This window comes from Leopardus geoffroyi, chromosome A2, assembly GCF_018350155.1.
Source record: "Leopardus geoffroyi isolate Oge1 chromosome A2, O.geoffroyi_Oge1_pat1.0, whole genome shotgun sequence".
Lineage (NCBI taxonomy): Eukaryota > Metazoa > Chordata > Mammalia > Carnivora > Felidae > Leopardus > Leopardus geoffroyi.
Window position 1 is genome coordinate 98,170,294 of NC_059331.1, and position 27,738 is coordinate 98,198,031.

Here is a 27,738-nt window from a genome sequence, read left to right on the forward strand (position 1 = left end):
AATAATAGATTTGGCAACAATTAGTTGAAAAAAACTATAATGGTTTAGTTTATAGCCCAAAGTGGGCATAATATGGTACATTGTTTCTGAGCCCTAGTTATAACACCTAGGTTTCCAATTTTCATTGTTTAGAGGTGCCCGGTTAACCCACAATTATCAAACCACATACATTTAAGTGTATATGCATTCTAAAAAGAAACAAAGACAGTTTGTCGTAGACATTTACTGAGAAACTAGTTCAAATTGCTAGTGGAGCATTTGCCAAAATGTATTTTACTTAGTTCTCTTGTCTCTGAACATCTTGAAGACAGAGATTATATATTATCATTATTATTTTTTAAATACATGTCTTATGCCTCACCCAGTCTGGCACATTGTATAAGCTGATTATTATTATTATTGTTTTAGCCTTGGTGTGGGTTAGTTTGGGTAGAAGTATTGAAGATAGTTCTTTGTTTGAATTTTTTTCTTTTCTGTGTTGAGGCAAAAAGAATTTTATTTTATTTATTTATTTTTTTAAAGTTTGATTCATTTTTGAAAGACAGAGAGTGAGCAGGGGAAGGGCAAAAGGAGAGGGAGACACAGAATCTGAAGCAGGCTCCAGGCTCTGAGCTGTCAGCACAGAGCTGGATGCTGGACTCTAACCCACAAGCCATGAGATTGTGACCCGAGCTGAAGTCGGAAGCTTAAACGACTGAGCCATCCAGGCGCCACAAGGCAAAAAGAATTTTAAAGAAGCTATAGAGCAGGACTTTTTTCAAATTCTGTTTTGTAGATTAGTTCTGTAGAAGCCGTGGTCAAATTAGTTTGGGCAGCACTAGATGTTATATCCCCTTTTCAATGATTTTAATTTAGGCTAGGATGTTAAAAACTTGGACGTCTTGCAGTAAAACAACAACAACGACAACAACAACAAAACTGTGTTGCTTTCAGCTGGAGGGCAAACTAGATACCCCTTCTACCTCAAACTAACTAGATCCTAGATTTAAAAAAAAACAAACAAAACTTGTTGATGTGTTTCTAGACTTTGAGGAAATGGGACACACTCCCCCCAAAAGGAACAAACTATGATTCAAACCAGAGATGGGAACAATAATAGTAGGTACTCAGTAGGGGTTCAGGTTGACCTGAAGACAGATGCCAAAGGCTGCAGTAGAAAACTAAGCTTTGGGCCAGCATATTTCTCAGTAGTAATATTGGAAGCCAGGAGACACTAGAATAATAGCTTTAAACTTCTGACAGAAAGTAAATTTCAACCTCGAATTGTATTGTGTATCTAGCATACAATGTCTATTCTTGAAATTTAGAACATTTTCAGATAAACAAAAGTGAAGAGGGTTTACTGCTAGATAGACTTACAGTAAAGGACTTTTTAAAGGGTAAACTTCAGGAAGAAAGGAAATAATTCAGAAAAAAATGATCTGAAATGTAAGAAGCAGTGGTTAAAGAAAATCCTAAACAGGTAAATCTAAACAAACACTGTCTATATAAAATAATAATTCTTTTTTACATTTTACAAAAAGACTGTATTAAAGAACTAGCCAATAATAGCTTATAAATCAGAGGGAGATGGTCAGTTTTCTAATGTCCTCTTTACTCTTTAAAGTATTATCTTACTTCAAAACTTAAGTTAAAGATGATAGTAAAATTTCAAGAGCAAAGAATAAAAGAATTAGGATGTGTGAATTCCAAACCAGAAGAACAAAAAAATTAAACTCACTAATGCCAAATATATGTGCCATACATACATACACATGCACACACACATATATGCTCACACACATACATTCGTATGTATATATACAAAAACATATGTACCTGTGAAAATCAGTGTTTATATATATTCCACATATATAAAAAAACCTATGTATGTGTGACGGAGCTAGAAATCAAAAGGTAAAATGGTAGAAACATTTATAATCAAAATAAGGGTAGCAGTCTAAACTTGCCTACCAAACAGATTTTCAGATTGGTTTTTAAAAGAACTTTCTGCTGCTTCAAAATACATACCTAAAACAAAAGGATATGGAAGGTTGTAATTAAAAATGAGAAAATATTTATTAGACAAATACTTATTAAAGAAAGATAAGTCATATTAATGTGAGACAATAGATGGTAAGGCAAAAAGTATTATCAGGGATACAGATACTTTTTAATGACAAAAGTTTCAAATCACTAAGATTTTAAACTCATGCACATGAAATAAATTAACCTTAAAATGTATAAAGCAAAATTAATGTGATTACAATGAGGAGTTGACAAATCCTCCATCAAAGTGAGAGAATTGCTCACTGCTCATGCATTTAATGATAGGACAAGCAAAATTACTAAGCATATCTGATTTTATGAACTTACAGCTCAATACTTAAAGAAGACACTAAAAAATAAAAGAATATATTTTTTCAAAGTATATGTGGAACCTTTTTTGACAACATGTTGGGCCATTAAGCAGGCCTTGACAATATCAGAGAATTGGTATCGTTCTGTCTCTATGAGATTAGTTCCTTTATATTCTAACTTAACCTGATAAAAATTCTAGACGCCTACAGTAAATATCCCTAATAGTGAAATGTTAGACACATTTATGTTAAACTCAATAAGAAGAAAAGGCTGCCCATTATTGCTGCTTCTGTTCAGCATTATATTAGAGGCCCTTAGCCAAGGAAAGGTAAAGATGTAAAGATTAGAAAGAGATAGACTCAGAATTTCATATGATACAATTATATACAAAGAAAACTCTGAAGAATCTATAGAAAATTACTAGATGTAATAAAAATTTCAACAAGATAGTTGATACTAAGATAAACATACAAAAATTAATTGTAATTCAATAAAGCTGTTAAAAGTGAATTGCATACTGCACTCCAGGAATATAGAGTTCAAAATACTTAAAATATACTGTATACAAAAGTAACAAAAACCATATAGTACATAGGAACAAGCCTCGCAAACGTGGATGATTTCTGTATACAGAAAAAAAATTTTATGTAAACAAAATTTTAAATGATATAATTAAATGGAAAATATATACTATATTTTGGAATGAGAAGAATCAATATTGTAAATATGTCAGTTATTCCTAAATTGATCTGTAGGTTCAATGTAATTCAAATAAAATCCTAACAGGATTTGTTGTGGGACTTTACCAGTTGATCCTAAATTTTATGTGGAAGGGCAGTGGACCAAGAATAACAACAACAGATCTGAAGAGCAAGGTGGAAAAGACTTATCTTCCAGTATCAGGACTGATTTTAACTGTGTTGTAATAAAGACAATGTGGTGTTGGTAGAGCTAAATCAAGAAACCAATTGAACAGGATATAGAACTTTAAAATAAATGCGTGCATATACAAAGACTTAATAAATAACAGAGATGCCATTAAAGATCCCTGGAGAAAAGAAGGTCTATCTAATTAATGATCTGAGGCATCATTATGGTTATGGTTATACATATAGAAAAAAGTGAAATTGGAAGCCCTACCTCACACCACCAAGTAAAATCATTTCTAGATGAATTTAGACTTAAATGTGGAAGCCAAAACTTTTAAACCTTTAGGAAAAAAAAATGCACGGGAATATCTTCATTACTTCAAGTAGGAAAAAGTTTCTTACATAAGAAACAAAACATGCTAACCATAAAATAAAAGATGGATAAATTCACATGCCTTAAGATTAAGAGTATCTGTTCACCAAAAGATACCTGACAGAAAAAAGCTAAGCTACAAACCAGAAGATATTTATAATATACATCCAAGAGATGTAAGGAATCACAAATTAATTAAAAAAAAAAAAAAAAAAGACAACCTAATAGAAAACAAAAGGGTAAAGGCATGGCCAGTCATTTCACAGAAAAGAAAACATAAATCCCAGCATGAATCTAAAAGATGTTTAACTTCATTGGTAATCAGGGAAATTCAAATTAAGGACCATAGTGAAATACCATTTTATACCTACTTAAGTGACAGAAATTAAATTTGACAATGGCAAAAAAATATGAAATCTGACAAGATTTATTAAAGACTCTGTATCTGAAACTGTTGATGAAAATATAAATTATTAAAACACTTCAGAAAATAACTTACATTATCATGTGAGGGTGAATATTTGTATGGCCTGTGAACCTGTAGGGAAACTCTTACTCATGTAAGAGATATGCACAAGAGGGTAACTGTCAGTGCTGTTTATAATCTAGATTTGGTGTGTTTTATCAACCGGCCTAGACTCTACAAAAATAATAAATATAATATTTGATATATATAAATATGATAAGTTCATTGACGTATGAAAGTTTTAAAAGGCCAGGAGATGTTCTAGATTTAAAGAGTAAAGAGACATGATAAAGAGATATGATTTTAATTGAATTCTAGATTAAAATAGAAGAGCTATAGAGAGGGGTGCCTGGGTGGCTCAGGGTCAAGTATCCCGACTTTGGCTCAAATCATGATCTCACAGTTCATGAGTTTGAGCCCCACATCAGGCTCTGAGCTGACAGATCAAAGTCTGGAGCCTACTTCGGATTCTGTGTCTCCCTCTCTCTCTGCCCTCCCCTGCTCATGCTCTGTCTCTCTCTCTCTCTCTCTCTCAAAAATAAACATTTAAAAAAATTTTTTTAAAAAGAGCTATAGCGAGGAAAAAAGAAGAGAGTGGAAAATTTGAACATGGACTGTATATTAGATTAATATTTTATCAATGTCAGATTTCTTAGGTGGGATTATAGTATTGAGGTTATGTAAAAGAATATCCATGTTCTTAGGAAATACATGTTGATGTTTTTAAGGGTGAAATGTTATGTCTGCACTTTACTTTTTTTTTTTTTCCAATATATGAAATTTATTGTCAAATTGGTTTCCATACAACACCCAGTGCTTATCCTGCACTTTACTTTTATATGGTTCAGTAAAAGGAAAACAATGTATATGTCTATGCAGAGAGAGACAAGAAGCTGGTGGAGGAAATGTTAACAATTCATAAAGGGTATTTGGGGTGCTCATTATAATTTTGTCAATTTTGCTCTAAGTTTGACATTTTTCTTTTCTTTTTTTTTAAGTTTGACATTTCTCAAAATTAAAAGTGGGAGAGAAAGTCAGTAACACTAAATATATCATTAAAGGATGCATATACATGTGACAAAACTATATAATAAAAAAGAAAGCAAAATACAAACAAAATTCAAAGTAGTGAAAGGTCCACATAGGTCATTCAGTGTGTTGGTAGTGCTCTGATTTCTGCGATGGACTCATGAGTGCTTATTTATTTTTACTGTGCTTTGTGACTTACATATGAGACATATTCTTTTGTGTATATCAAAGGCAAAGAAGAGAGAGGTTATATTGAATTACCTGAGCTATGCAATAGCTATGGGATAGTAGAAGGAAAACACTTGTGTGATTTGGTCTGACCCAGTAATTCCGAGACTTATTTGACCAAGGAAACTCTTCATAGAACACACCTGAAAGTACAGTTGGTCTCAGAGTCCTTTTGGGAAATGATGCTTGAATTTTAAAAGTTAGCATGCTTTATTTCACAGAGATAGAAGTATAAATACTGTTTGGTTAAATTAATGAAGACATTTCAACCTTGGTTTTAGGAAGAATTACCTTTTTTATTTGACCACTTCTATCCCCCACCCCACCCTAGAGTTTTATGGAATGCTTGGTTACTAGAAGTTGTCTCCAAACTTTGATTTTTTTTATTCAACTGGACTATTTATACAGTCTTTGAAACGAAACCCAAAATAACCTAGAGCTGTATGTGTGCACTCCTGTTCAGACAAGACTGATACTAGTGTATTGTTGAGAACAGACTAGATGTTGCTGCAGCAACAAACCACTCTACAACCTTAACAAAACAGAAGTTTATTTCTCACTTAGAGCTACATGTTGTGGGTGGGTTGGCAAGAGGTTTTACTCTATGCAGTCATCTGGAGATCCCTCCTTGTTGGAATTTATACCACCTTCCAGTTGTACCAGCCTCTGTAGTCTCAGCATCAGGTTAAGCCAGAGACTAGAGAATTACCAAGAAATTCAGCTGGGAGTGACCCACATCACATCTAGCCATGTTACGTTGGCCAGAACTAGTCATGTGGTTCTGTCTAACTGGTGGGGACTCAGGAAATGCAGAGGAGCTCTCCATCTCTGCCATAGATAATAATATTAAGACTAAATTGGAATGTGGCAATCTTGGCAAAAAGATACAGGTTCACATAACTGCTTGTTTGGAGCTGAGGTTTTATCTTTAGACTCTATCTTAGATGTTAAAAATCACATATAAACAATTTAGTGTCACTTATTTTTTGGTATTCTATGCAAGTGTTTTTTCCTTTCAGGTTGAATATAGATAATTGAGATGTAGTACATAAATAAATCAGCAAAAGCAGCTAAAGGGAGAATTAATGACATAAAATTAATCTATCCATTAATATTCCTTGGTTTCTCTCTTTTTAATGACAGCATGGAAACATTCCTTTTGAAGACAAGATTTCATCAGTTAAAGTGGTAGGTTAATGTAACAGTAAGCTAAATGTTATGTTGAAACTATATTCATTGGTTAATTTATTTGTAGATCAGCTAATGCTTTGTAGGTATTAAATATATTTCAATGTATTTAGAGTAGATAAGAATGGTAAAATGATTGAATAAATGTTTGTATGCACAGTTTTGTGTAATGAAATGGAAAATTTGGTCTCTCAGATTTTTTAATCCAGAAAATAATAATCTTGTATGTTAATTTGAAACCAGTATGTGTTCAGGATTAATATCCATAAAAGAATATCTGTGACTTTTCTGAATTCCTAGTCACAGTGACTTCTCCTAAATACTGAGAATACAGTAGGGGTCAAGACAAAAATGTCCTAGACTTAATGGATTTTGAAAGTCATTACAGTTCACTATATGCTTTAAATGTGGAATAAGGATGGTGAAAAGGAAAAAGTGAGAGGCACCTGGGTGGCTCAGTTGGTTGAGCTTCTGACTCTTGATTTTAACTCTTTTAGCTTTTGGATTTAACTCCCAGGTGTTGTGCGATTGAGCCCCAAGTCTTACTCCGTGCCGAAGGTGGAGCCTGCGTAAGATTCTCTCTTCTTTGCCCCCTCCCCTGCTCGCACTGTCTCTCCCTCTAAAAATAATTTTAAAAAAATTAAAGAAGGAAGAAGTGGGCATTAGGAATGTACAAAACAGTGAATTAAAAATAGTTTTCCTCTTTGAGAAAGAGATGTTTTAACTGAAGCTTCAAGGATAAGTAGGCACGAGTCAGGCTCAGTGGAGAAGTTTTATGAGCATTGTAGGCAGAACAGTATGTGCAAAGTCCTAGAGAAAAAAGGAGCACATAGAGCATTCCAGGAGCTGAAGGAGAATCAACAGGGTACTTAAAGTGAGGGGAAAGTGGGAGGAGAAAAGGTAGAATGTCTTGGTAGAGGCCAGATCCTATACCTCCTTAGTAGTTTTAAGGACTTTGAAATTTATTCTGAGGACAATTGAAAGTCCTTGAATATTTAAGCAAGGATGTGTGGCAAGATCAGATTTAAATTTTAAAAGAGGAAAGTAGAAGTGGATACAAGAATTCCCGTGAGGCCCTTGGGAAACCGAGGCACTTGGGAAACCGAGATGGGAGATGAAGATGTCATGGACAAGGTGTGTTTTACTTTAGGTACTCTTTTTTTTTTTTTTTAATGTTTATTCATTTTTGAGACAGTGGGAGACAGAGTGCAAGGAGGGGAGGAGCAGAGAGAGAGGGAGACACAGAATCCAAGGCAGGCTCCAGGCTCCGAGCAGTCAGCACAGAGCCCAACGCGGGGCTCGAACTCACGAACTGTGAGATCATGACCTGAGCCGAAGTCGGATGCTTAACTGACTGAGCCACCCAGGCACCCCTTACTTTAGGTACTCTTGAAGAGATGGGTTCATGTTTCTTTTAGGCAGCACGAATAAGTTTCTTTGACTTTTTATTCACTGTGTTTCTTTTTTTAGGATTTTCTATGGCATCCAGAAGTTAATGGTTCTATGAAACAGTGTATCAAAGTATGGACTGAGGTCTGTATTTGAACATCTAGGTCTCTCTGGTTTTAAGCAACCAAATTTTAAAAGCTCATGAGCACTCCTTGTGTTTCTCCCCCTTACTTGCCTGTCCTACTCTTCTGTCTGTGCTGACTTTCTTCATAGTGACTAATTGTGCTGGATGGATCCTGTCACTTTACTGAGAAGAGGGAGTTTTGATCTAGTACCTCTGCTGCCACCACTCTAATCCTACTGTGGTTATGCTGATGCCACATTTTCCAGACAGAATTTTCTGTTACTTCTGTTGCCCAGTTAACTCAAACCCAGGTCATCTTCTTGCACAACATATATTCTCTTGAGCATGTTCCCACTTTTTCAAACTCACGCCCAGATTCTTCAGGAAACTTTTGTTGTTTTTGTTGTTGTTAAATAGCCTGTTTTCTTCCCTTTTATCATTACATTTGTGGCCCAGAAGTCAAGTCTGGCATATTTTGGCTCATAATGTTTGGAGATAGATATAAGGGCAAGCATTCTATTCACCTCGAAAACCCCAAAGTCCTTTCTAGAACCTCCACAGTAGTCTCCATATAGCTCTTTGTCCTTTAATTAAACCTGTCTTCTTTCCTTAGAGGTATTTGCATTTGGGATAGATAAAACAGTATTCAATTTTGTTGACCTTGTTTTGCTTAATTACTTATACTGCACTGGTATTTTTCTTTGCTTCTTTTCACAGTACATGTTTAGCACTGCAACCACTTCATACACCAAATAAGCTTTTGTAGGATCCGGTGGGAACCTAATCAACATTTCTAACATTTTTTTTTTTTTTTGACAAAATGTGTTTAAGTTTTCAAAAAACAAAATATGAAGACAAATTCTAGAATTCAACTTTCTGGTAACTTGCAGTCTCACATAATTGTATTTTGTCTTTGTTGATTTATTTATTCCAAAAGTGTAGAATAATGTTACATGTATGTATTTCAAATGATTTAAACATATGTTTTATATTTGTGCTGGACCTGAAAGTATATCATTAAAGTAGTAGAAATTCACAGTTAAAGAAACATCAATGCAGTATAATTTATAAGTCCTGTAAAATCATCGATAACTTTTTTTATTTACTAACCTGGAGTTACATTGCATATCCAGATTTTCAGTTCTTATAATTTGCTAAAACTAGTTTTTAGAGCTTTAGATTCTATTGTAAGATTCCTTATGACTACTGGGGGATAGGAAGGATTCCACTTATTTAGGTAGATGGCTGTGTCATTACTTAAGATTGACTGATTGATTGATTGATTGATTTCATTTATTTAAAAAGTATGTATGTATGCATGTTTTTATGTATTTTTTTATTATTTTCGTAGTAAGCAGCTAGACCCTGAGAATACAACAATCCATATTAGTATTACTTATGTAATATTGCTGGCTTTACATTCGGTGTTAGGAGTGTGGCTAGTAATTAGCCTCAGTCTCAGCCTTCAAAGAATTTTCAGTATCTAGTGTATAGTGACTTTCTGATGAATAATAATATGGTAAGATGAAGAGTAAGTACAGAATTGAGCACAAAGAACTATGAAAGCACCATGGATAGAGGCACTTAGGATGGGGGTTGGTTAGATACAGGTGATGGTTTAAGAAAGCTTTACAGAGGAGGTAATATTTCCAGAAGAACTGTGGGGTTAGAAGGATACACTTATTAACTGAAAGAGCATTATTGTAGCCTACAGGCATAAAAGCAAAGTTGAATTTAGACAACTCTGCTGTGATTCAACAGATATTTATTAATCACCTGCCATTTTCTAGGTACTAGGCTAAAAAGTGCTGATACCCAGTTAACATGATAGAGTTCCTCTCCTCAAAGAGCTTCCAGATGAGTGGCAGATATAATTAATTAAGAAAGTAATGTGACAAGTGCCAAAATAGGGGAAGAATAGGGTACAGCAAGATTACAGAGAATAGGCACTAACTATAAGTTTTCAAAACTAGTTTTCAGGTAAAGTGATTTTAAGGGTGAGGGCCTGTTATGAGAAAGGAGGGTTGTTTCATGCACAAGAAATAGCATATGCAAAGATACTGAAGATAGACTGTAGCCTATTCAGGGAATCACTAGCAGTTTTAGTATGGCTAGAACTTAAATTCAAAGTGCTTTTTTTATTTGCGTTTGGTTTTGGCTGTTATTTCCATGTGCCTCATTTGAGGAGAGGGCTAATAAGAGATGAGGTTAAGCAGATATTACATTATGAATAATATCTTAAGTTGTATTCGGTGTGGTATAAATTCATTTATCTATCTATCCATGTTTTAATTACTTCTAAATTACTTAGATACATACTTTAATTACTTCTATACTTTATACATACATACATACTTTAATTACTTCTATACTTTATACATACATACATACTTTAATTACTTCTATACTTTATACATACATACATACTTTAATTACTTCTATACTTCAGGGTATATTTCCTAAAAATAAGAATATTGAGTTTAATTTGTGTTGAGGGTAGTGGAGAACCACTGAAACGTTTAAACAGAGTGGTGACATGTATTGAGGGAGTCGTGGGAAATTAGGGTAAACTGTGAAGAAACCAACAATTTAGATTTAATTCTGTAGGTGAGGGCACTCATTAAGAAGTCTGAGCTACTCAGATGGAATTGGAGAATCTGGGTATTGTGTGAGGTGATAGTTGAAGTTACTTGAATGGAAGACATTGAATAGGCACAGAGTTTAGAGATTAAAGAAGAGGACTTGGTAATGCAACTATCAAAAACATTTTGAGAAGTGGCAGTAAAGGAGGTAAGAGGAAAAGCAGGAGAAGAATAACTGTATCATGACACACAAGGGGAGGAAAGAGTTTTAAAAAGTGGACAGTCAGAAGTGTCACTTTAGGAACTAGACAGGGTAGAATGAAGCTAACAGAACGTAGAAATCCAGAATTCATGAATGGGGATCAGTCTTAGTGCATGGTGAAGCCCCAAATCAAAATGTGATAAATTGAGGCATAAATGAGAGATAAGGAAATTCACATAGGGAGGGCAAAATGCTCTTCCAAGTAATCTGTTGGTTAACAGTACAAGGAGGAAGGATTTGAGAATGAGGTAAGGTTGAAGGAACGTTTTTTTAGTCTAAAGATGATATAGCATTTTGTAGATGGGGGAATAAAGGAGGCTAGAGAAGGAAAATGAAATCGATGAGAATTGGAGATTGATCATTCATGGATATATCCCTGGACAGAAAGAGGGGGCCGATAGAGACACAGAGTAAGGATTAGCCATTAAGAGGATTAGCCATTGACTCTGTTGTTCAAGGAAGATAGGCTGGGAGAAGTTGTAAGAATAGAGGAAGTCTAGAGCACACAAGCCAGATGAATTCCATTTTCTCCATGAAATTTGAGAATTTTATACCAAAGGTGAGAAGGGAGGCAAGAGGGACCTGTAGAAGAGAAATAAGATTTGGGGTTAATGACTGTGACATAGCAGAAAGGGAGCCACCTAGAGATGAGGAAGAAATTCCACTAAAATAGCAGTGTAAAATGAAACACACTAGACTGGAAATGAGAGTATCTATGAAGGAAATTATTGTTACTCTTTTTCTCTGCTTTCATAGTCTTCTACCTTTATAATGAGACAATACCTGTCATTTTTACTTTTCTAGATGAGTCATATTTTTTTCTAATTAAATTTCTTGCTTATTTTTAATTGTTCCTTGTGCACATGATTATAATAGCAGGTCTTTTGATGTGAAAATTGCACTAAATTTAGGAGTCACAAGACTTAAGCTCTGGCTTTGTCCCTTACAGGCCTCAGCAATACCCTATAAACTTTTCTGAGTCTGTATCCTTAATTTGATAAGATGTGTATGATATCTTCCTGCCTGTCTCACGGGTGGCAAGAATCTACATTCAAATGAGCTAATTTAATTTTTTTTTCCACGTTTTTATTTATTTTTGGGACAAAGAGAGACAGAGCATGAATGGGGGAGGGGCAGAGAGAGAGGGAGACACAGAATCGGAAACAGGCTCCAGGCTCTGAGCCATCAGCCCAGAGCCTGACGCGGGGCTCGAACTCACGGACCGCGAGATCATGACCTGGCTGAAGTCGGACGCTTAACCGACTACGCCACCCAGGCGCCCCACAAATGAGCTAATTTAAAAGAACTCAGTAAATTACTAAGTACTGTATAATTGGTAGTATTAGTAATAGTACAATTTGCATTTGATGAGGATTTCTACCAAATTTCTCCTTGTTTCTTTGCACATTGTGGTCTATGATAATTAGCCGTTATACATGTCGGATTTAGCTTTTCCAAAGATTACATTTCTTGCATTTTATTTAACATTTTTCTATGTACCCTCTAGTCTTCATTAATATTTTTTAATTGGCTGACATAATATACTAGAGCTTTACTCTAAACAGTTTACTCCAAATTCAGAATAATATTAGGCCATATTAAATTTCAGTGATATGTTTTGGGCTTTTTTTTTAAGAACACCAAAAATTAAACATACAAGCTTCATGCTATTCTGTATAACCACATAACCATGTAAGGTTTTAGGCATTGGATGTGCCATCTTGTTATAATGAGAATGCAATAAGGAACTCAGAAAATTAAAATGCATTTAGAAGGAAGAACTTTAAATTTAAGGCAAAAAGTAAGTGATGTTACTTATATTAATTCCCATAACTGGATAGAACACTCTTATAAAGATTTTTCTTTCCTTAGGATTCTGTTGCAAAGCCCCATGTGATTGTAGCAGGAGCTGCCACAGTAAGTTATTATGCGTATTCTTGCATACGGATTTTTGTTTCATTCTTAAGGACACGCTGAGGAAAAGTTAACTTATGTTAAATAGAATTCTTGATTGTACCTATATTTCAATTACTATTTCTATTATAATTAATGAGGCTGATTTATTTTAATGAAACAATTTGAATAAATTTAGTAAACTTGGTGTTAAATGTCAATATTATTTTATTTATAAAATTACATTCTTCTTGAATGTCATACATTGAGTGTCTAATGTTATATCAGCTTTTTTTAATTGCCTTCATAGATTTCATGAAATAATTTGATGAAATTTTATTCTAATGTTGAATAAAAGTGGAGATTATCTTAAAATAATAACTTTTGTTACAATGGAGCAGGTTATAATTTTTCTGTGATAAATGCTGAATTAATGCTTATTTTTTATTTCTTAGTGGTCTATCAAGATTCACAATGGTAGCAACGAAGCTCTTTCCCAATATAAAATGAACATTACCTCCATAGCACCACTTTTAGAAAAACTGGCAAAGACTAGTGATGTTTATTGGGTCTTACAAGGTAAGGAATGAACAAATGAGTAATGAACAAATGTCATTATGTATATATTTTGAAGCATGGGTTTTTTATTGTCTCCTGTTTCAAGAAGCAGAATTACTCCTTTATGAGGATAAATCTTGAAATGAGGTTTGCAAAATTAGAATAAATTTGAGTTATTTGCTTTCCTTTTTTGAACTTAAGGAAGAGATAAACTAATAAATATAATAAGTGAAAATAAATAATAAATAAACAAAAATATCCTTCAAGGAGCCTCAGCATACAAAATGGCTGCAGCATATAACAAAAAGAATAAGTTCTCAAAGATAAATGAGATGTTTACCCCTGATTTTTATTTCTTACAAAGTATATTTATGGTGATTGGGAAATACAGAAAAAAATTATTAAGTCTGTTTCATAATATTAGAGTCATTGGAAGCAAATAAATTCTGGAATTGACAGAATGTATTTAAATTCATACCATCTAGTTTATACTTGGTAATGAAATTCTTTAAGAGAAAGTTGACATTAGATCAAGTCATTTCAGGAGTTTATCGAATGTCCATTATTTAATGTCTAGCACTATATGAAATTGCCTTGGATATTTTAGCAATTCAACTGGCTTGTCAGAAACTCTTACAATTATTTCCAAATTGAATGTCAAGTTAAACGGAACAGCAAGAGTAGTGATAATCTATTCTGCAATCTATATTATTTACAAACTCATTGTTAACCTTTCTTTTACTAAAATGAGAAAAAAATTATTTATGGTAAGTGATAAGGGACTTTGATCCTCAATAATATTACCTTCCAATTGTATGAGCAAAGCAGTGGCAGGAAAAAAAAAGATTGACTGTTACTCTTAATTAGGCAGTCTTCCCCAATCCAGTTTTATTTATTTTTTTAAATGTTTGTTGATTTATTTTGAGAGAGAGAGAGCATGCGACCAGGGGAGGGGCAGAGAGAAAGGGAGAGAGAATCCTAAGCAGGCTCCATGCTGTGAGTGCAGAACCTGACGTGGAGCCTGACACAGAGCTTGATCTCAGGGATCCATGAAATCATGACCTGAGCTGAAATCAAGAGCTGAACATTCAGCCAATTGAGCCACCCAGGCACCCCATTCCCCGGTCTAGTTTTCAATTCCCATTGCCCAGTGGTACTCAGTATCCCCAAATTTTAAACTCCTAAGATATGCTAGAACATAAAAATATTTCCTGAAAGCTGTGTACTAAGATAAGAGAGGGATAAAAGTTCTTTAGATTTAAAAGAGATATCGATTGATTCCAAGTATCTGAACTTTCACAACAGAATATGAAGTACAATCAGTGAACTTGCATGATCACTAATTCTATCAGTAGGGATTTTTTAAATGTGTTTTTAAAAATATGTGTTTTGTGTACAGATCCTGTTTATGAAGATCTATTAAGTGAAAATAGGAAAATGATCACTAATGAGAAGATAGATGCCTACAATGAAGCTGCAGTCAGCATTTTGAATAGTAGCACCAGAAATTCTAAATCAAATGTTAAGATGTTCAGTGTTTCTAAATTAATTGCTCAAGAAACCATCACAGAATCTTTGGATGGCTTACATCTTCCTGAATCAAGCAGAGAAACTGTAAGGATTCTTGTATCTATCAGGAGATAGAAACTACAATATCTTATTAGTTTTAGCTATAAGTCACTATAATATGGTAACAAACAACTTATTTTATTACAGTCTTAATTACTTGTAGTTATTCTATCTAAACATGCACGTAGAACTAATTTTGCTTTTATACAAGTGAGAGTTTTAGTAAAAGAAGGAAAGAAGTTATGGGAGGGAGGAAATGAAACTTCATTTACTGAGTGCTCCTCACTCTTAATATACCTTGTCTCCTAAGCTTATAAGTTCTCACCACACTCCTGTTTAAAAACTACTGTATTATGTTCTCTTTGCCTTAAAAACCTTAAATGTGTAAGATCAAGCTTCTGTGAAGAGCACCTTTTTAAAACATGTAGCATAATTTTTATTATTCTCTTATCGTTATTTTACCCTAAGTTTTATACGGGCTACATAGTAGTTACTGAACAAATCCAGACAGATGGAAATAGGTTAAATAAGAAAGAGAACCGCATGGTTATAAATTGTCATATACAGTACAGCAGATATTATTTAGTTACTGTTTTCTTATAAAGGAGTGATTCTTAATCTTCTCGAGAATCACATAACCCCTTTGAGTATTCTGTAAAAAGGAATGATTCTGTTCCAGTCTTGCAGAAATGCGTGTTTGTGTGTGGAGAACACACACATGGTTCTCCATATACTTTAAGGGGCTTTGTGGACCCCCTGGGACTGGTTAAGAACCTTGGGTTGGAGTTTGTAAGCTAGTATCTTCAAGATTGCCAGGTACAGAACTTCCTGAAGTTGCAGGGCTAAAAGTATGAGATTTTCTAAATAGTTGAGTATTTTGAACGTTTAGGCTTAAAAAATATGATCATCTTAGAGTTCTAAAATTGCCTAAACTATAAAATTTTTATAGAACTAGACTTGATTGAACTTTCAACTAGGCAGAATCTTGGCAGCTTATCTAGGAGGTTTGTGCTATAATGAAACCATGTTGAAGATTCCACATTTTATTTAACATTAGAAATCTTAAAACTTTATAATTCTAAGTGCTCATAAATGATAAACCAAATGAAAAGCATATTACAAATATTGTTAGCTAAGAATTAATGATTTTTTGGTGGCAGTAATTTTACATCTTTTTTACATCTAAAGACTGGCACTCTATCTTAAGTATCCTGCGAGTCTGCTAACTAAAATTCTTTGGGCTTTGATATCTGTCAGTATTTGTTTTACCAAAGGTCATGGCCCAATAGCCATGAAATCAGTGTTTTATTTTTTTAAGAATAGAATAGAAAAATGTCAGAGTGCATTCTAGATAGTAAGGATAGATATTGTTTCCTGTGGATGTGTTCTGGGTCACATTATAAAATGAATGTTTCATTATGGATCATAGTCCAAGAAGTTTGAAAAACCCTGAACTGGCTATTACAGATTAAGGAATACCATTATTTGCATGAGTGTTTGGGAAATGGTAGCAAAAAGTACAAAGGCATTTTAGTTACGGTGCTGAAAAGTCAGTAATATTCACAAGAGAAAATCTAATGCAAGATACATTACTGACAAGATAATAACCAAATAACTTGATTTGTTCACAGAGTGCAATGATTCTTATGAACGTGTATTGCAATAAGATTTTGAAGCCTGTAGATGGTTCCTGTTGTCAACCTCGGCCTCCTCTTACCCTCATACAGAAGCTAGCTGCTTGTTTTTTTACTTTATCTATTATTGGATATTTAATTTTTTATATAATTCATCGTAACACTCATCGGAAGAATAAGCCATGTACTGATTTGGAAAGTGGAGAGGAAAAGAAAAATATTATCAATACCTCTGTGTCTCCATTAGAAGTACTTTTACAGTCTTTCTGCAAACTTGGCCTGATAATGGCTTATTTCTATATGTGTGACCGTGCAAATCTATTTATGAAGGAAAATAAATTTTATACACATTCAACTTTCTTTATTCCAATTATCTACATCTTGGTTTTGGGAGTATTTTACAATGAAAATACTAAGGAGGTAAGAGTCATTTTCTTTTTAGCTCATGTTAACTCTTTCATCTCATTGTAAACTCTAGATTAAAGAAATAATAATCATGTATCATGCCAGAATATTCAAACACATATATAGAAGAGGACAAAAGGATATTGTGGTTGTACTTTGCCTGGTGGACTCTTAACAGTTGCTTTTTTTGAAACAGTTTGGAAGAAATTCAGAGTCACTTAAAGATTGTTGAAAAAATTGGTGAATAAGGATCTGTGAAAAAGATGTCATGACTTAGTGTTATTTTGCCTGTTTGGGGATAGGGAAAGTGGAGGTGTTCCCAATTTTATAATGGTCTACAAACATGAGATACTATTATCTTATGTAAAGTTTTTAAAAAGTAACTAAAAAATATAATTAACAAATGCCTATATGCACAAACATTTTATATTTATATACCTATACAGACATGTATACACAAATTAGAATTTATGTAATAATGTGGGCACTGCTTATAATAGTCTGAATTTCCTGTTTTCAAATTATTGTAATTGCTCAGAATATTAGCGTAACTTCTTTTTAAGGCATGATTTATTTGAATTAATAAACTCTCTTGTAAGAAGTAACTTTCATATGAGGATGACTAATCAGTTTTTTCATCTCCTTGGGAAAATAAACTATAATAATGGACCATTTTTTCACAGTAAAATATAAGAGAACTGTAAGATCTTTTCTAGCTGAAACTCCTAAGATTTTTTTAAAGAAAATTATACAATGCCATTTTTTAGACTAACAAACACATCTGTCAAACTTTAAATGTAATCTTAATATAAAACCATGAGTAGCAACTTAAATATGTAAAATCTCCTTTAGTTTATGTTAATTCTCCAATTCATATTATATTGAAATAGTTTCATTATATCTCTTATCAAATAAAATGACAATCTTTAATTGTTTGTTTTTCTCCAAAGTTCTTTTAACAGAAGCATTAGCTTTATGTCCTATAAGAAAAATTTACTTAATAATACCTTCATAATGAATTGTAAAACAGACTGGTTCTTTTCCACAGACTAAAGTGTTAAATAGAGAACAAACAGATGAATGGAAAGGCTGGATGCAACTTGTGATTCTGATTTATCATATCTCTGGAGCAAGTACAGTAAGTATTTTGAATTTAAATTCAGAAAATATAGGAAACAGTGGCACTTTAATGTTTCTTTAAGGTCACCACCTCTTTTGTGTTTTATATTCTTGACCGTTTAGAGACCCATTTTATTTTCTACCCAACCTTTATGCCTTCCCATTCTTCTCCTACCACCTGACTCTTTGAGAATGTATAGTCTTAAGGCAATAATTTATTAGTAATACCTGGCCTTAATTTTAATTGAGTAGAAACAGCTGATAACCTAAGGGTATTAATTCATGCCACCCTGTTGGACAGCTAATTTAAACTTAGGAGGAAACAATGTAGATGACACTTAATTGCAAAAGATTTCAAATAGACAAGTTACTATCAAAAGAAATCAAATTAGATGACTATATTTATATTCTACCCTTACTTGTATTTTATATTGTTACACTTATAGAGTTTAAAAACCTTAGAACTCTTTTCCTCCATTATTCAAAGAACTCCGGTACTAATGGACTACCATTGTACCATTGATGTGCTGTACCTGGACAAAATCATTTTTTCCTTCTCCGTAGTTGTCTTAAAAGATAGGATTCTCATGGTCTCAGGACACCCTGGATTTGACAGGAGTAACAAAAAAAAACAAAAACAAAAACAAAAAAACGTATTCCGAGTTGTAACATTCCAGCTACGTTGCAATTAAAGCAGACTTTGGAGGGCGAACCTACATCTAATAACTACTTTTCACGCAAGTTTTATAGTGAAGGTACAAACCGATTTCTATAAAATATGCTTTAAAACAATTATGGAACTACTGAACTGTTTTTTATTGCTTTGTTTACACAAAGCACACATCTGTAAATAGTATTTGAATTGGTGACAAATTGAGATAAATTGAGATAAGAATTTTGTCCAGACAGAAGTATTTTGAAATTTCCAAAGTAACAGTTAAGAAAACAAATAATACTGAGGTTTTCTTCAGATATCTCCAACAATTTGAAAATAATATTATTCTTCATTGAATCTTTTCGTTATTTTCAAAAATTGTCCATGATTTTATGGATAGTTTGTTTGAAGGGCAGAGGATAAAGGAATGAAGTATAATTTTTACTGAAATTGTATGGCTATGATGTGTATATTTGTGGCAGCAGTGAAATTCCTGTCGCGCTGCAACTGAAGGGGACCTAGTGAGTTCAAGTTGGTACAGAAGATTGAAGACAGTAAAAGAAATCCGAGGCAAGGGGAGATGAGGATAGTAAGACTGTTTGTAAGCCCAGCTCAGAATTTGGAGGATAGATTTGTCAGATTCTCTAAAAAGTCAGTAGAGATGAATATTGAATCCTAGAAATACCCCTGACATATGAATAAAGATTAGATTAATTTGAGAAGGAAAAAAGTCTTTTGTTTTAAGAAAATGCCACTTAGAGACATAATTTATTGCTGACATATTAAAGGGTGATACTCCTATTTTAAAAAAATCAGATAGAAAGAATTAATGGCAGATTAAGTTCCTCAATTCAGTGATTCCAGAAAGAATTTGGATCATAAAAGGATGAAGGTAATTTGGCATTCTGTTATAATCATTTGCCAAGCTAGCATTCTAATTCTAATATATCTTAGACTACATCCCAATATATCCTAAATTACAGTTTTTAAAAATCTCTGTTCTGAAAGGACATACTTTTCATTAACAGACCATTTGTCATGATTAATTAACATATTCCTGTTCTTTTATATAATAGGATTTTGTGGTTAAAAATTACCTGTGTCTACATTAGCAAAGCATAATTAGCATGGGTTATAACATATTTTGGGACCTGATTCTTGGGTATTTGAGGGATTACCCTCATTAAAAACCTTTTTTAACTGCCATGGTTATTTTAATTACATAATCTTAATGTTTTTTATTTTGAGTAAAATATGTTAAAATATGTCAAACTTTAGTTGTGCCATGTTTTTATACTAAAATAGAAACCATAAAAAAATACAGAGAATTCTTAAAATAATCCAGATGGTCTAGCAGATTGCAATTGTTGGTATAAACATTCTTTTAAAACATAATTTATAGGAAATAGGGATAAAACACTGTGAATTTAATATGGAGAGTACAGCGAGTTAGGTCTATACAGTAGATGATTTTGTGTTCCACTGTGGGTTTTTTTTCCTTTGGGAGTTCGTAAGTAACTTTCATGAAAGGATCTGAATAAAAGATCTTGAGGGAAAATTTGTGGGACTAGAAAAAGAACAGAATCTGAAGCCAGCCTAGCTATTAATTGTAATGTAGTTAAAATTCCAAACATATTTTAATATTAAAATTTTGTTGTAGTACTTGACTCATGAAAGATAAAAAGAAAAATAATTTGGATTAAAGGAGACAGAAGAGAAACGACAACTAAGTGCACTGTATGATACTTGATCCAAGATTCCTAAAAAAAAATTGTTTTTAAACCATAGAGGATGTTACTGGCACAGTCAGGGATATTTGAATGTAAATTTTACAATAGATACTGTTATAGTAATACTAAATCTTGGGTTATTAAATTGATATATGATTATGTAAGAAACTATTTTATCTTCTTAGAAGATACTTGCTAATATATTTAGGAACGATGTAGTCTGCAGCATTCTTTAAAATGGGTCAGCATGGTATATGGATATCCATTGTATTATTCTTACAACTTTTTTGTTGGCTTAAAATGCATTAAAATAAAAACTTGGGAGAAGTATTACATGAAATTTTCAATAATCCAACATTGGCAGGTACTTGGCAGATTGCTGTGATAGTGTTTAGTTTAAATGAATAGTATTTACTTTTTAAATGTAATAACCAAGTCCGAAGTTTGTAGGCCCAGCCCCAGTCTTGAGGGGATGTCAAAGCATGTTTGTGGACAGTGATTAAAGTGATTGGGAATAGTTAGCCTAGGTTTGACAACTATTTTCAGATACTTGTAGAACAATCAGATATAAGAATCAGTGTATGCAAAAGGCTCTAAGGCTAGACTCTACATTATGGAAGCCGCTAGACACATGTGGCTGTTGAGCACTTGAAATATAGCTAGTTGGAATTGAGATGTGCTGTGAATGTGAAATACATACCAGTTAAGTATGATTAATTGTGATAAATGCATACTAAGTTCAAAAATTTAGCCTAAAACATATAAAATATCTTATTACATGCTCATTACATGTTAGAATGAAAGTATTTTGTATATATTCAATTAAATACATTATATTTATTAAAATTAGTTTCACTTGATTCTTTGAGCTTTTTAAATATTCTGGTAGCCATATTAAAAGTGTACTATGTGACTTGCATCTTATTTCTATTGCATAGCATTGCCCTAGAAGACTGAAGTTGGTAGCTTTTACATAGAGTTAGATTTCAACTTTTCTTGAAAAGGAACTTTATGGTAGTAAATGGCCATCTGAAAATGAATGGATTGCCTTGGGAATTTGTACATATTCTGCTGTTCAAAGTGTTCAGATACAGGGAATATTTTAGAGTGCTTTCAAGAATGAGGTAACAGGCTTAGATAAATCCTGAGGTTATTTTAATACGACATTTCCTACCTTCATCACTGTGATCCTAGTAGCTTACACCTTCATCTAAAATTTCTGATATAATGATAAGACATTTAAAAAGAACTAATGATGAAGGGCAATAAATAAAAACCCTGTTTGATATATAGATGCCAATGCTGTAAAAACTCTGAGGAAGGAAAAATGACTTTCATCTGAGAGTAAAGATAGGAAATTTTTGAACAGGGCTCTAAAGAAGAATAAGATTTGAATAAGCAAAATATGGTCACAAGAAGAATATTCCAGGGTAGAATAAACAGATAAACAAAGGAAAGGTGACAGCGAGGCACAAGAATCACTCTAGGAGACAGAGAACCCTAACAGTTTGGCTAGAGTAGAAGGGGTATTGAAGAGTTTATGACCTATTATAAATTCAGGGCTTTTTGCCTTCTCAGAAAAGAAAAAGATGTGCTCAAGGGTGCATTCAAGGATATATACAAAAGATGCATACATTGAAGGACTCATAAAATCTATTTAAGATGTCTACTTATTTTATTTTTTCCTACAAGGTATCACTTGGAAAACATACATTAACCTGAAGTGGCCATAAGTTTGTCAATGCTGGATAATCACAGAGTGATCAGATGCATCTATAAAATAGAAGCCAAAAAATGTTTACATAGATTTAGTAATTATCCCTAAAAGAATAATATTATAATTGCAAGGGTTGGATGTCACTGAACAAGCCTTTTAAAGATCATTTCAAGGGGTGCCTGGGTGTCTCAGTCAGTTAAGCATCTGACTCTTGGTTTCAGCGCAGGCCATGATCTCGTGGTTCCATGAATTCAAGCCCTGCATCGGGCTCTGCACTGACAGTGTGAAGCTTGCTTGGGATTCTGTCTCTCTATCTCTCTCTCTCTCTCTCTCTGCCTCTCCCCCACTCACGCTATCTCTGTCTCTCTCAAAAATAAATTAAAAAAATAAAAATAAATTTTAAAAAAGATTATTTCAAAAACCAGTGCACTAGTTGTGTTGCGGAGATCATGATCATACACGTAAAGGAGTGGTGGCTGATAGGATGAATGACAGCATTCTAGGGTTATGAGAATTAGGAGTTATAAATGAGATATTTCCAGTGATTCCCATAAAATATAGATCAGAAATGTGTTACATTTCATTTAATTTAGAAGTGAAGATAGGAGGGGCGCCTGGGTGGCTCAATCGGTTAAGCATCCGACTTTGGCTCAGGTCATGGTCTCGTGGTCCATGAGTTCGAGCCCCGCGTCGGGCTCTGTGCTGACAGCTCAGAGCCTGGAGCCTGTTTCAGATTCTGTGTCTCCCTCTCTCTCTGACCCTCCCCCATTCATGCTCTCTCTCTGTCTCAAAAATAAATAAATGTTAAAAAAAGAAGTGAAGATAGGATGCTCTGAAAAACCATGGTAAATTATTCTAAGCATCTTGGTCATGATGTAATATTGATGTAGGAGAGTAAAATAAAATTGTTTTAGAAATTAAGAGTTGGGAGCACTTAGGTGACTCAGTCAGTTAAGTGTCTGATAGTTTCATCTCATAGTTTAAATTATCTCGGCTCAAATCATGATCTCACAGTTCGTGAGATGGAGCCCTCACATCAGGCTCTGCATTGACAGAGTGGAGACTGTCTGGGATTCTCTCTCTCCCTCTGTCTCTCTGCCCCTCCCCTGCTGGTTCGTTCGTTCATTCTCTTTCTCCCTCTCTCTCAAAATAAATAAATAAACTTTAAAAATTAAGAATGGGAGGGATTATGAAGATAAAAATCTTCTGCACAGCAAAGGAAACAACCAACAAAACTAAAAGACAACCAACGGAATGGGAAAAGATATTTGCAAATGACATATCAGACAAAGGGCTAGTATCCAAAATCTATAAAGAGCTCACCAAACTCCACACCTGAAAAACAAATAACCCAGTGAAGAAATGGGCAGAAAACATGAATAGACACTTCTCTAAAGAAGACGTCCGGATGGCCAACAGGCACATGAAAAGATGCTCAGCGTCGCTCCTCATCAGGGAAGTACAAATCAAAACCACACCCAGATATCACCTCACACCAGTCAGAGTGGCCAAAATGAACAAATCAGGAGACTATAGATGCTGGAGAGGATGTGGAGAAACGGGAACCCTCTTGCACTGTTGGTGGGAATGCAAATTGATGCAGCCACTCTGGAAAACAGTGTGGAGGTTCCTCAAAAAATTAATAATAGACCTACCCTATGACCCAGCAATAGCACTGCTAGGAATTTACCCAAGGGATACAGAAGTACTGACGCATAGGGGCACTTGTACCCCAATGTTTATAGCAGCACTCTCAACAATAGCCAAATTATGGAAAGAGCCTAAATGTCCATCAACTGATGAATGGATAAAGAAATTGTGGTTTATATACACAATGGAGTACTACGTGGCAATGAGAAAGAATGAAATATGGCCCTTTGTAGCAACGTGGATGGAACTGGAGAGTGTGATGCTAAGTGAAATAAGCCATACAGAGAAAGACAGATACCATATGTTTTCACTCTTATGTGGATCCTGAGAAACTTAACAGAAACCCATGGGGGAGGGGAAGGGAAAAAAAAAAAAAAAAAGAGGTTAGAGTGGAAGAGAGCCAAAGCATAAGAGACTCTTAAAAAGTGAGAACAAACTGAGGGTTGATGGGGGGTGGGAGGGAGGGGAGGGTGGGTGATGGGTATTGAGGAGGGCACCTTTTGGGATGAGCACTGGGTGTTGTATGGAAACCAATTTGACAATAAAATTCATATATTGAAAAAAAAAGAATGGGAGGGAAATAATATTTCTAAATTATATTTGCATATATTTTAATATACATTTTTTGCTAAATAATTAAATAAGTAGTTACACAACAATTTACAAATCTAAAGTCCATGTTTTTAAGGGGGCCAAAAATGTGGCATTTTGTTTTTTGTTTTTTTTTATCTTCTCACTGGGAAAATGTGAAATCCAGAATTACCTCGTATTCAGCATATCTGATGATTAATAACTATGGATATCTTATATTTAATTCTAAGTGGAGGAAATATACAAAGTGTTTCCCATTTATTAACTCCTGCATTCCTCATAAGAACCTTGTTATTCTGCATTTTAGAAAACTCGGACTTAAAGTCCCATAGCTGGTAAGGGGCAGAACCAGAATTTGAATCGGGTCTGATTCTGAAGTCTACATTTTTTTAATGCTTGCTCTGTGTTGCCTAACTTTTGAACATAAATGTTTTTATTGAGCTTATACCAACTGGTAACGATGATCCATTGCCTTGATTAAATATACTGGTTATGATGTTTCAAAGTATAGTTAGTGCCAACATATTTTACCTATTTATTTTTTGTCAACAGTTTTTGCCTGTGTACATGCACATCCGGGTTCTGGTTGCTGCATACCTATTTCAGACAGGGTATGGGCATTTCTCATACTTTTGGATCAAAGGAGACTTTGGAATTCATAGAGTCTGTCAGGTAGGGATGATTTCAGTTCTTCTTTCATTTTGACATAAAAATATGAATATGGTCATTATAAGGCCACAAATAATGTGCATATGACATGCACTTTAAAGTTATGTTATTTCTGTGTTCTGTGGTTAATAAATTGAGATAAATATTTTATTACTGAGGGAAGGGAAAATGTAATTTAAGTGAATGTCTAATAAAAGGACCGGTACTCAAGGGACGACACTGCTAATTCACTTCAGTTTTATAGAAATGTACAGTTACCTGGAATTATTATAATATGCTATGTTTTCTTTAAGAAGAGGATTAATATTTATTAAGTTTCCACCTTGTGCTGGACACTTTCTGAACATTATTTATCCCTCATTACAACCCTGAGTTGTGGTCTTCATGTTTACAGAAAGGACACTGAGGCTCAGAGAGGTTAAATAATTTGCCTATGGTCAGATAGTAAGTGGTACAACTCTAATATCAATCTGCTTACACTCTGTGTTCTTTGAGTGACATCACACTGTCTGACATGACTGTTAACAGAGGTCCCAAAGTCACTTTTTAATTTGAGTAATATTATTTTGTATCTATGACAACTCTCAACTTAATCCTAAATGGGGTAAATCAACATCAAACAGATGAAATGGACACCCTTTTGTTGAGGTAATCTAATCTCTGCTTATAAACCATAGCCTTAGGAAGGAGATTTACGAGTCTCTCCCTACATTTAGCAAGATGACAGTTGCAGCCAGAGGACAGCTCAGGTTGGTGTTTTACTTGGATTTAGTTAATATAATGATGCATAAATATTTTATATTGAACTCTTTACAGTGATTGTAGAACAAATGTAATTTTAAGGATTAGTAAAATATACTTGCAGTTATTACTTTGGTCTTAAATAAACGTTTGTACTCTGTCAGAGAGAATCTGTCTTTGCTCTTCCTGCATACCTGGAATGAAAACCATTTTCTTCTCCTTTTTAATAGGTCTTATTTCGTCTCAATTTCCTGGTAGTGGTGTTATGTATAGTAATGGATCGGCCTTATCAATTCTATTACTTTGTCCCCTTGGTCACTGTATGGTTCATGGTCATATATGTTACTTTAGCACTATGGCCACAAATAATCCAAAAAAAAGCAAACGGTAAATATACTCTCTTACTGTTAATAAATATATACTTTTCATGTACAAAATTTATTTCTCATTGTTAAAGGCTATTTTTTATTGAGACATAGTTTAAATTTATGTGTAGTTTTGATATTTGAAACTTTGTTCTTAAACTATGTTTCCAAAATGGTACAGCTAAATAATTCAAGTAATATAACAGTGCAGATTAATAGTTTGCATGTCTATTGTATGTATGTGTTTTTTTTAATCTAAATTTTTCAAAGTCGTTTTACACATCAGCTGATGCAGCATTTGTCAGACTGTCCTGTACAGAGCCCGAGTGAAGACCACTGGAGGAGAGGAGAGCAATCCAATGGGGCTCCAGGCCCTTATAGCCTTCTCTCGTCTTTGGCAGCTCTGCTTTATATATTTTACATGTATTGATATTTTTGGATAAACATTCACTTACAAAAAGGCTTTTTATGTCAGCCAGGTCTAAAGGGCACTAATATAATTTACCCTCTAGACAACTCTTTACACACTTACTGTCAGCCTGTTGTGCATATAAAGAAACCTGAGCGTCCAGAAGGTCGTCACCTTCAAACTCCACATAGCCAGTTACTAGTCATATTCAAAGTGAGGCCACATTCATTTCTCTTCATGCTTTTTCCCCCTGAAGATCATATCATTGAAATAAAAGCTTCCCTTTTTTGGAAAAATTAAAAATTGTTGTTTTTAGTAATTTTTAACTTAACTCTTTCAATCAAATATTATATATCAAAAATATCTTCCACTGACTTCCATTATAATGTCAAATAACTTTTTCAGGAAAGAGTTGAGTTCCAGCCTTTAATCAAGTCCATTAATGTCGTTGCATAGCCTTTGTACCTTAATCCCTCGACACAAACCTAACATATTAAATTAAATCAATATATATAAACTATGAACACGTAACTTAAAATACGCATACGTTAAAATACATTTTAAAGTTAAACCTTAGTCCATTAGGGAGTTCTTAAGCTCTTTCCTTGAAACTTTAATGTTTAAGCAGTGTTACCTAAGCTATATTCAACAGGAATGTTTGTTAGAATTACATTGAACATATTGACATATTTTTCCAAATTTTGTTGTAACTTTGAATAGTAAATGGGTATAATTGAATCCAGGAGATATTTTCAGATATATTTATCGTGGATGAACAGGAGATATGTAAGGTGTCAGGTGTGGGTTGTGGCCCCATTCCTAGTGAGGATGGTCCGTCTTTTCCTTTTTGCCCTTCTTACAGTTTATACCACTTACATATATTTTATGTATCCTATAGGCAGCCTTTGATTATTGTAAGGACTGTGCAGAGTATTAATACATTAAACAGAGACTATTTAATATGTTTTTTATGTAAATTTATACTTTTTAGTAAATTAAATGTTTTCTCTCTTAGGAAATTGTTTCTGGCATTTTGGCTTACTGTTGAAACTAGCCTTCTTGCTGTTATGTATATGTTTTTTGGCATATTCTCAGGTTTGTACAGTCTTTTCAGTTTATATTTTGTTCTATTTTATTTTAAAGTTCAAGTCAAAGTATGTAAGAAGAGTCAGAGTTTTTTTTT

At 33.7% G+C, this 27,738-nt stretch overlaps 1 protein-coding gene across 12 annotated transcripts in view; it reads left to right on the forward strand.

Annotated features, from left to right (window-relative positions):
• CASD1 (CAS1 domain containing 1) overlaps window positions 1-27,738 on the forward strand; it is a 66,072-nt gene that overhangs the window by 11,614 nt on the left and 26,720 nt on the right. For 11 of the 12 annotated variants that reach the window (XR_006716287.1, XR_006716285.1, XR_006716284.1 and 8 more), the window contains exons 4-13: window positions 6,449-6,493; window positions 7,964-8,026; window positions 12,723-12,767; window positions 13,199-13,322; window positions 14,701-14,915; window positions 16,502-16,924; window positions 17,958-18,047; window positions 24,924-25,043; window positions 26,012-26,168; window positions 27,571-27,650. Coding sequence is in view for 7 of the 12 variants with exons in the window: in XM_045494807.1 (XP_045350763.1) it covers window positions 6,449-6,493; window positions 7,964-8,026; window positions 12,723-12,767; window positions 13,199-13,322; window positions 14,701-14,915; window positions 16,502-16,924; window positions 17,958-18,047; window positions 24,924-25,043; window positions 26,012-26,168; window positions 27,571-27,650 (1,362 nt within the window). In the remaining 5 variants the exon portion in view is untranslated. Of the gene's footprint in view, window positions 1-6,448; window positions 6,494-7,041; window positions 7,063-7,963; window positions 8,027-12,722; window positions 12,768-13,198; window positions 13,323-14,700; window positions 14,916-16,501; window positions 16,925-17,957; window positions 18,048-24,923; window positions 25,044-26,011; window positions 26,169-27,570; window positions 27,651-27,738 lie in introns of those variants that run through there. The other variant, XM_045494810.1, reaches the window with a different exon arrangement.